The 11,345-nt window shown below is 33.1% G+C and overlaps 1 protein-coding gene across 1 annotated transcript in view; it reads left to right on the top strand.

Moving 5' to 3' along the window:
- Positions 1-387: 387 nt before the first annotated feature.
- The window catches only part of LOC118201125 (CDAN1-interacting nuclease 1), a 98,321-nt gene continuing 87,363 nt past the window's right edge, over positions 388-11,345 (top strand). The window contains exons 1-4 of the mRNA XM_085822996.1: positions 388-405; positions 508-523; positions 7,569-7,650; positions 8,057-8,102. Coding sequence (XP_085679122.1) covers positions 388-405; positions 508-523; positions 7,569-7,650; positions 8,057-8,102 — 162 coding nt within the window. The remainder of the gene's footprint in view (positions 406-507; positions 524-7,568; positions 7,651-8,056; positions 8,103-11,345) is intronic.

The raw sequence follows: 11,345 nt of genomic DNA, 5'->3' as shown, positions 1-11,345 counted from the left end.
CATGTTTAACTTTATTTTTGTTTGCATGCTCACCAGTTCAACAGCTCACTTTATATACTTCGTTTGTAAGAGAAGTGCTATGTGACCACAATATATTTATGCTTAGAACTTTTGCCATTTTAGTGACTATTCCTCAGCATTTAGAAGCACCTCTGTTACTTCGCAGTAAATTCTGAAGTAACTACTTACTCCAAGGAGGTAGGTCGTTATAGAGCTGCTAGAAGCCTTATTAGAGCCTTAGTGATCACAGATCAGGTACGCCGGTGTTGGTGTTTGCGCCACCGTGGTTTGCATCACTTGAAGAAGCAGTATTTTACGGCGACCACATGAATATGGCAACGTCCTTTCGTTTTTATGACGGAACTAATTTTAAATATGCTAGTTGACATGTTATTGTGCATCAAGGTATAAGTTAATTAGAACTTGTAATTATGAAATTAAGCTATTATAAAAAAATTCTTAATAGATACCGAGAACTGAAAAAAAGGGATTGCATAGAAGAACTAGTCGCTGAATTTGCCGAGTAAGTATCACTTTTCTTTTTTGCTGCTGGAAATTGTTCGTGGTTTAAATAACCTTTATGTAAAAAAGGGTAAGTGCTTTGAAAGATTTTTTTTTTTTACGGATGTGACTTGAATGATGTTATATGGCTTCAATCTATATTCTGCATAATAACAAAAAGAACGATGAAAATAAGCAACCCCCCTAAAAAAAAACGAATTTTGCCTTAAATTTAACTAATATATGACTCATACTGTTCAATGATTCTGTTTTTTCGATGCTTTTATATTAGTAACAAGTACGAAACATGGCTATTTAAATTTTTTGAGGGAATATGTAGTTATCTCAAAAGAGAATTATCAAAAGAGATGCAAATATTCATCCGGATCATTATTAACAAGATTCTGCCAAAGTAGAGCGAAACCTTGGATTATGAACAAAATTTGAATAACCAGTAAATGACAGTAAATCATCCTGCAGAATGCTGGTAATGCAGTGGAGGGAATATGTTATGTATAGAAGAAATTCTAAAAATTTTGCATCCCAGTGCCTTTGCTAGAAGATTTTGCTATCTCTTAATTTTGTTGCCGGGTGCTTCTGAAAATTTTACAGTGCAGCTGCACCAACTCAGGCATCTGGCTTGGGAACTGGATAACAAATCAGTTATTCTCAATTCAAGCAGCACTAAATGTAATCTTTTGGCCTATAAGTATCATTTATAAAATCTATTTTTTGCATATGGAAGGAAATTTCTGTTAGATTTCTCCTAGTCAACACATCGCACTGGTGACAGTTGTCCGTCAGTGAAATGGGAAACAATGACCAGGCATGGAGTAATCCTTGTTCAAGCTCATCTAACAACCTTGGAGGAGGACTTAACCTTCCAGCATGCGCAAAATTTATGACAAATTCAGTTTTTAATGCACTTTTTTCGCATATGGAAGATGAGATGCCTGAAGGTCATTTCTATTCCCCCTTTCTACCCTTCCCCACATCATGGAATGTGCCAACAGGAAGTTATTTGCCTTTTTTTTGTTTTTACGGAGGTTTTGTGCTATGTGGCAGCTTTTTTGTAAAATTTACGACACGCGCGTGGCCGTGGGTGAAAATTCAGAAAATATTTTTTCCTCAAATATTTTGTAATTTTGTGTTATTAATTGCTATGTATTATTTTAATTGGAATATATTTGGCTCTGTAAATTTTATATCGGTTTTCATGGCAAAAAAATAATGTGCAACCGGTTGATTTTGCTCGCATTCTTCAAGATTTATCTGATGAAGAAAAGAAAGACAAGGAAACCTTTGGATGGAAGAGCAATAGTGATTTCCATTCCTTATTTTCTTTTATTTCTATTTTTTAGAAATAAATAAAAATATTAAAGTTAGTTTAAAGTGCGTTTTTGTAACCAGGAAGAAGTAAATTTCCTTGCAGAAGTAAGTAATGCTAAACTTACTTTTTTCCTACCAAGGTGTTTTCTTTTTTAAATTGTCTATACTTGCTTTTGATGAATATTAAAATTTGCATTGATTTTAGAATATAATTATTAAATAATAAATTTAAAATTTTCTATAATGAAATACATCATTGCATTTCCATCTCACTCACATAAGAACTTGAAAATAATTTACTTACATTTGAATGTGATATCATTTTTATTTTTCAATAATAAGATTAATATTTTATTTCTTAACAAATTTATTATCAATATTCACTCATTCCTGTCGTTTTTTGCCCCAAAAACGGTAAAATAACGGATGTGGTAAAAAATATAATGCTCGCGTGCTCATGTAAAATTGCCAAGCGCGCGTGCTGGAAGGTTAAAGCAGCAACCTGTCTCCCAAAGATGTTCTATCGGATTCAGGTTTTGGGATTGAGCTAGTCATTTCATCTGCTCCGTACCATGACCCTCAAGATATTCTTCAGTAACCTGAGCTCGGTGCAATCGTGAATTGTCGTCCATCAGAAGAAATCCAGGACCAATAGCAGCAGCATGTAGGCAGACGTATTGATCAAGGATCTCGCCTTAATATCCCACTGGTCAAAGTTCCTTCACGTAACACATGCAGGCTAATGTGACCACCGAGAGAAATCCCAGCCCAAACTATTATTCCACTACCTATGTAACTGTGTCTTTCCACAATGTGGGATTGATCGTATCTGGTGCATTATTCCCTCCAAATCAGCTGAGAACCTGAATCACTCTCCAGTGGGAACTTGGACTCATCTGTAAAGAGAACAGACACCCATTCTTGACCGATCCAGGAAACGTGTTCTCTTGCCCAACATAAATGGGCACCTTTGTGTCCTAGGGTCAAGGGGACACAAACAACTCATCGTCTTGCATACAGACCTGTGTTGTGTATGCGTCTGCACACTGTAGTAGCTGTGTTTCTTGTTCCTGTTGCCACCAAATGAGCTGAGGCACAGTAATATTACTCCTCCTTTGGGCCGAAAAAGCTAAATAACAGTCTCCTTCAGGTGTTGTAACTCTAGGTTTGCCTGAAACTAGGGCTGTGCGAAGCAGGTCGTTTCGACGCTAGGGCAGTTCGCTGCCGTACATTTCGACGCCAGGGGCAGTTCGATGCCATATTTTTTTCATATTTTTATTTATTTTTAGAATAAATATGAAGTAATATAAATAAGTAATATGACTGATTTTTATTTATTGAATTAGCGATTGCTTGCATGCATATTTGAAATAAATATATGTGTGAAAATGTTCTACATTTTTGTTTGTGTCCCAGATTAGTGAGAAGCCCCCTAGCCAACGTCAAGGCCCCGGGACATGAGGGAGGTTTTTTTTTAAATTTATTTATTTCACAAAACAGCATCAAAAAGGCAAAACACACAAATGGTAAATAAGCATATGTTTACAAAGTAGTTATATTGCAGACAAATATAATTACAGATAAATAAGATTACACATAAATAAGATTAGAGATAAGATTACACATAAATAAGAGTAGAGATAAATAAGTTTACATCACAGAACTGTTATACTAATCAATTGCAAAGTTATGCGCCACGCCTTTCAGTTATTCCATTATTTCTCGATTTTCAAAATCTTCAACTATTACTTTAATTCTCATATCAGCACACAGCTACCTATTCCGTTTGTGCGGCGCTTCATCTCCAGGTGCAAATCGTTCATAACATTGATCAATTGATTTTTGAACACATTTGAGACCATCTATGAATTCCCATAATGTGGGGTGTGAAACACCAAATGATGACACCAAATTTATTTGAATGATGATGCAAACTTATTCTAAAAATAAATAAAAATAAGAAAAGTATGGCGTCAAATAAAAGCAAAAAAAATATGATGTCGAACGACCTCGTGTCGAATTGACCCTGTGTCAAAACGACCTCGTGTCGAATTGACCCTGTGTCAAAACGACCTTGTGTCGAATTGACCACGCGTTGTAACGCTGGCGTCGAAGTGACCTGTACTGAGGGCTGTGGAGCCTGTAGGGAAAATGATCAACTCCAACTCTGACTTTAATATAAAAGAAGTAATATATGCTACAGAAAAAATTTAATGGAATGACATGGAAAAACTGGCATTTGTAATTTCTAAGAAACAGTATAGCTTCGGCAAGATCTTCTTTGACAAAGGACCATAGATCCAATCTGATAAACTTCAGAGTTGAGAAGAGTCTTTCCACACTGACTTGAGTAGGAGGGAGTTATTAGGGCTACTTCTTTGAACTTTTCAGGCTAGATATAAGTTCAAAAAGAGGTGTTTTGCAAGAGCAATCATATTTCTTCATTTCTTCAAATGCCACATAGAAATTTTGTTTGTATTTTTTCATTTTTATATCTAAAGACTCTTGATTCTTTATTTTCATTCACTTTGCCTAAACCTTTTTAGTATTATCCAAATATTTCTCAAAATCTAATTCATCACTGGAAGATGATAAAGACTCAGTTGCAATGTCTGCAGTTTGACTATCCTGATTTGAATATTCCAATTGTTTGGAAATAATTTCGGTTGATCTTTACAATATGGTAACTGGTAGTTTGGCGACATTTTGGAGGCGATAAAGGTTACTACCTGGGACTTTGGTAATAATGTGAGCAGTACTCAGTTCCGATTACGCATTATTTTGCATGAGGGAAATGAGAGATCATGGGATATGTCATGTGATATTAATGGACGAATTACGGTTCTTTAATCGGAAAAGGGGGGAAATCGGGAAAAAATGTGGAAATTTTGTATTTAGCTTTATTCTGTGTTGTGTGAAACAGTGTTGTTTAATTTTTGGGATCCCATGGCCCTAACTAAAGTGAATTCGAAATGGGTATTTAGGCATTGTGATAAAGAGAAGTTTGCTTTTTATTTAGCGGAGGAAGCATGGAGGAAAAATTCGCAGAAAAAATCTTTCAATAATTTTATTGAATGAATTAGAAAAGTGTATCTGCCACGTAATTAAGATTCTGAAGAAGATTAGGTAAGTTAGTATTTTTTAATTATTTGAGGATATTATTTTTATGCATTGTTCTAAATGTAAAGTGGAAAGGAATTTGGTATTATTGGGAAAATTGTTATTAGCAATGATTTAGTTTAAAGTAATTAGGATTGTAAGGTAATTTTTATTAATTTAATGTATGTGCTCATTTATATTTTAAGTAGTGTTTTTGAATTTAATTATATTTTAATGAAATGATAGTTATTTTGTGAATTTTATGTTTGTAGGAATTTGGTATACGTTTAAGTTGAAATAAACATGCATGGAAATAATTTAAATATTTGATACTAAGTATTTGTAATGCTTGCGGTATGAATTCGTTGGTGACGTGTATAATGTAATAGATGATTTAGAGGTAAAAGTTTTTGGATATTTTATTTATTTTATATGGGAAATGTTCATATTTGTAAAGGGTAAATATTTTTTTGCGATAAGGTAATTTCGTATATGTTCTTTTTACCGGGTTTAAAGATTGAGAAAATTGTCATGTATTTTTGTGAAATTTTTCTAATTTATGAGAAAAAAGCAGTGTACATGGATATAGTGAAGAGTGTGCGCAATGCCATTTTTGTGCAATTCTGGGATGTTTTTTTAAGTAAAAATAAGTCGACGTGTACATGGTTTAGTGATATTTTAATGAAATGATAGTTATTTTGTGAATTTTATGTTTGTAGGGATTTGGTATACGTTTAAGTTGAAATAAACGTGCATGGAAATAATTTAAATATTTGATACTAAGTATTTGTAATGCTTGCGGTATGAATTCGTTGGTGATGTGTATGATGTAATAGATGATTTAGAGGTAAAAGTTTTTGGATATTTTATTTATTTTATATGTGGAAATGTTCATATTTGTAAAGGGTAAATACTTTTTTGTGATCAGGTAATTTCATATATGTTCTTTTTACCGGGTTTAAAGATTGAGAAAATTGTCATGCATTTTCGTGAAATTTTTCTAATTTATGAGAAAAAAGCAGTGTACATGGATATAGTGAAGAGTGTGCGCAATGCCATTTTTGTGCAATTCTGGGATTTTTTTTTTAAGTAAAAATAAGTCGCCGTGTACATGGTTTATGTGTGTTATTTTGAAAAACGCGTAAGGAGTATGGTATTGTGCACTTTTTCCCAATTTTGCAGTGAATATTTGTCATGATTAAGCAGTTTTGTTTGATAAAATTTCTAGCATAAGTGTAATTCGGCTACTAGATTGTTGGAAGAAGTGTTCAGTAGATAAAAAGAAAAGAAACATGTCTTTACTTCGTGAAGACAAAATGGCGGCGGGGAAAAAAAAATAGAGGGTTGCTGTAGGAGAATTGGTTGCCAAATTTTCGCCAAAAAATCGCCAAGTTACCATAATGTAAAGATCAACCATAATTTCATTCTTAATGAAAGTTCATAGATGGCTTTCTTTGCCTTTTTAATTTGTTCATCATGCAACAAAATTCGCTGTTTTTGATTAGATATATTGAACCTAGCAAGATCTCATTGTCTAAGAAGCTAGTTTCTCTTTTCTTCATTGAAGAAGTGATTCCTACTGCAATAAACCCTCCGTTTCAGAAAGAACAAACATCACAGTCTTCCATTTTCGCCTCCTGTTAATTCTTCAGATTGTAGCTTTTTTGTGGCTATGTACAGTGTGGAAAGAAGAGTTTGCAATTCTGCAAGATCATTCCACAGTCTTTCTGTTAGTGAAACATTACAGTTATCAACAGCTTCTAAAAAGTTCTTAATTCTAACAACCTCTATGTCATCAAATATGTACTTCCCCATCGTATTGCTTGAGCAATAATTGCTCCTTTTCCTTTTCGCTTCCTAAGAATGGCATCAATTTTGGGAGTTCTTGCTGCTATTGTTGCTTACCTGAATTGTAACTAAATGAAGCAGTTTAATCAATAATGGCAAATATCACATCTCTTGTATTTATTTATTAATATGTCAATAAAATAGAAAATAACTATTTACTAATGTATATAGTCCATAAATAAAAATAACTAAATTTTTCGTTAAATCTTTTTTTTTAATTCACTTTAATTTCATTTAAAATTCCAAATGTCCAACATAAACTGGAGTCGGAGTGTTTTTAGCAACTCCAACTATTTTTACTCCAAAATCTGCCTATTCCGATCTGCCTAAAATTCCGATTCAAAATCTGCCTAAAATTCCGATTCCGACTGCACAGCCCTGCCTGAAATATGTCTTCTTTATACAGAAGCTTCGGATTTAAACTGATTCCATAGTCGGTGGACCATGCTACGAGAGATATTGAGACGTCTAGCAGCATGAGCTTGTGACATACCCATTTTGATCCGTTCGATCGCCCGCCAACGAATCGGGCAAACTTCTCCTAGATATTATCCACAAAACTCTAATAACAACTGAAAATCATCACTTGTGAACAAAAATTAGAATTTTTGTATTTTTTCTCTAACTCCTTCATAAGTATTCATTTCTATAAAATAAAAGTAGTAGCTATTATTTTTGCATATATTATCTTAAAGTTTGGTACTGTCGTGTGTGTGAGCTGTGAATTTAAATGTTACATATATTTTGCAATGGTGAGCTTTTAAAAACATGCTGTTCTTTAACTTTTGCAGGGCAGTGTATATATATTGCAGTCTTTCTTGAGTTTTGTGATATTAGCTTCTTTTTCTCTCCCGCCCCGGTTTTGTATTTTTAGTAAGTGTTTATAAAAAAAAAAAAAGTTTATTGTGATGTATTGTTGGTTTTTCAACATTTATGCTTATTGTCAGTCTTTTGAATATTGATTCAATTATTTATTAATATAACACAGTTAAACTACTAATATTTTATTGTATTATTTAACATTTTATGCATACACATGTTTGGTCTTCCTCTGTCTGTAAGAATCACATCCTATCACATATTCTCTATATTTGCATTTTGGAAGTTTTTTGTTGCATAAAAAAATTCAATGTTGTATACTGCCAATATATTGTAAATTTTTGTACACCTTTTTGTTGAATAAAAGATATTACAAATACTTTATGTTAATTAATTTTATCTGTTATGATATATCTCAATTTTAAACATCATTTGAGCCTTTCATTTTAAAAATTTTCAGTGTATCTGAAGAAACTTTGGAAAATATTGTATTCCAAGAATGTCAAGTAAGTATTTATGATTTTAAAATGTCCTCAAAGAGATATTAATGCTTTATTTAAAAAAAAATCCTAGTTTGAAAGAAATATTGGTACTATTCGGTTTCGAGGGCTGTAAAAAATCGCCAAACTATTGTTAATGCCAATGCTGCCAAAAATAATTGCGGCAACCCTAATAATTGCGTCAAAAAAGGAAGTATAATAGTAAATAACTATTTAAGATTGATGTTTTAATTTAGATGAAAGGTTAATTTCATATAATACTTTTTTATTATTATAATTTATATGAAAAACGCTAAACAGGACTGAATGAAAGCATAAGAGTAAATAACTATTTCAGATCATTATTATAATTTATATAAAAATTGCTAAACATAACTGAATGGATGCCTGCATCACTATTTCGCTACCGACTTATTGCTAAAGCATAATTTCATCTCGTTGGTTGTTCAAACGTAATTTTCTATAATGAATGAGGCCTTTTCTTTGAAAATATTCTCGGTAAAGTGCAGAATCGCTCACTTACTTGTTTGCCGCTTATTACAAGGTTTAAAAAGGAATTGGATTTTTGTCAATTTTCTTTTACTTTTTAAGTGAACATAGGTCGATGTGTACATAGATAAAGTCAAGGGTGTGCGCAGTGCCATTTTTGTGCAATTCTGGGAATTTTTTTTAAAGTGAAAATAGGTCGATGTGCACATGGATACCGAGTATGTGCAATTCTTAAAAACGCGTCAAGCAGTGGGTGATTCTGCACTTTACCCAAAATTCTATTGTCGACTTTTCGTCGTGGCAATTCCCATATTGTTAAATCCATAGCATATCAAAAAAGGATTTAAAATCAAAAAATGATTTAAAAGTTAAACTAGTATTTCAATGGCGTCTTAAGAAATACAGAACTATATAAACTTACGCAATCTGAAATCAGCACGTACGCTAGATTTGGCACTTTTGCGCATACATTTTCGCTGCAATTTTTTTACGGCCCTCAAAACCGAATAGTACCGAAATATTTATGTATTTTGAATGTTCCGTAGTAAAACTGTTTTCATATACAGTCAAAAGTCATTAATTCGGACACCCATAATCCGGACCTCAAAGCTACAAACTTTCTGCATATGCGTCGCGTTGACGTTAATTCTGACCTTTACTGCGAATATGTGTGTGTGCATAATACGTTTACACTTGCGCATTTAATGTATAGCAGACGGTATAAGCTAAGCTAAAATTATCTAATTCAGTTAATGTTGCAGATTGCGTTGTTCCTTAATCTTCGAATTAGATCCGGCTTATTATTTTTTGCAGAATGTTAGAGCAATTTTATAAAAGTAAGCTTGAACTTTCGATTATGTCAAATAGAATTTCCGATATATATTTACTAATGTGTAAAGGATCTACAAAGCGAAAGTATGTTTCGAAGTCCATTAAACAAAAAGTGGAATTGCTGCAAAAAATGGATAAAGGCATATCCTTCATTTCTCTAACCATTCCGAAATCTGTTTATCAATTTCACACCGCGGCACGCAATGAATTGGAAGTTAATCTGTCAGCACTATCCTTATCTTCAGGGCAGGTGTTTTTATCTTATTTGGCTTATAATTCCTTACTAAATGTAGTATTTCATCTCGGCGTACTCCGTCTGTGATATGATTTAAATCAAATTCCTCGTCATTATAATTCGCTTCCGATAAAGAAGAAAGTGACACAGAGGTTATTGAAAACGAAAGATTTTGATTGACAAATTAGTCGGTATTCTTGACACAGCAATTATAGGAACTGAACAGCGTAACTTTGTAACTGAACAAGAAATTATGTCTGTTTATAAAATTCGGTCGCGGACACTTAGCCGACAGGACACTTAACCGTCACCAGTTAGCCGACAAGACATTTAGCCGACAGGGACACTTAGCCGACATGGACATTTAGCTGACAGGACATTTAGCCGACTGGGACACTTAGCCGACAGGACATTTAACCAACACGGACACTTAGCCGACACCAACATTTAGCCGACAAGACACTTAGCCGAAAAGGACACTTAGCCGACAGAACATTTAGCCGACACGGACAGTTAGCCGACAGGACATTTTGCTGACACAGAGAGTTAGCTGTCAAGATATTTAACTACAGGACACTTAACTATCAACACATTTATTCGACAGAACACAAAGCTGACAGTAACGTTTAGCTGGCCAATAATTGTTCAAACTTACTATCAATTAAAAATTTCTCGACTTCTCTGTAAGTTCAATATTTAAGTTATTTTTTCACTATCAGTAAAATTCATTTTTCGATTCTTAAAGATCTCATATAGACTTTTAATTATTGTGTTAATTTAGCATTGTTTGATATATATCCATGGACCTTATAAGAAATAGACCAACCCAAATGGGTTTTCTCCCTTGCCTTGGCGTATTGCCGGCTATCACCTTGACCACATCCGGAAGAGTAGGGACGACTTGCAGAAACTTAACAATAGTTGGACTAAAATAAAAAAAAATGGATTTTTGAAAGTTTTTGCTTAAAATTCTTATTTGTACTGCTTTTTTTAAAAGTATATCTGAATATTATAGCATAATAGTCTACAAAGAAGTTTTATTTCAATAATATTTCATAATACATCATAGTAATTAACACTTTAATAATTTTTATGCATTTATTCTAATGTTAATAATTGTATTTGACTGTAATAATTAATTGTGCTAGTATTTTATAGTGATTATTTTTTTAATTTATGTCTAGTTCTGCATAAGTTTTCTTATTTATTGCTAATTTATTTTATTAACCCAAAGGGGAGGCAGCTCAGAAAAGCTATTAGTTTCGAAACGGCATTTTGCTTTGTTTCACTATAAATGTCCGTTTTACCTTGCAAACTGTTGCCACCAAGTATTATCGCCCTGTATTAAATTTAAAGAAATTAAACAATGAAGAATCTGCATGAATTCATGTATGTTTCTCTCGCACTGTGAAAAAAACAACAGAATTTAGAATCATAAAATTTTGAATAACGTAATCCTCCACCCGAACATGGGCACCCGGACGGCCTAATTTTGTATTTATTTTAATCCGTTTTGTAACTCTCTTAGTCCGCTCTCTTAGTTTGGCCAATGTAAATTAAACCACACTGGCAAGGAATCATGTAAATACCCCAGGAATTCATATCCGGAATGGGGTCCTTGAGTATGGAACTCGGAATTTTATTGATGGGAGAATAAACAACCCGAAAGTTAAATTTCTGCAAAATATGTGCAA

Source organism: Stegodyphus dumicola, chromosome 8 (assembly GCF_044657685.1).
Source record: "Stegodyphus dumicola isolate Sdum_Otavi_A_Nest chromosome 8, ASM4465768v1".
Taxonomy (NCBI): domain Eukaryota; kingdom Metazoa; phylum Arthropoda; class Arachnida; order Araneae; family Eresidae; genus Stegodyphus; species Stegodyphus dumicola.
This window is presented reverse-complemented; position numbering and strand designations above follow the sequence as displayed.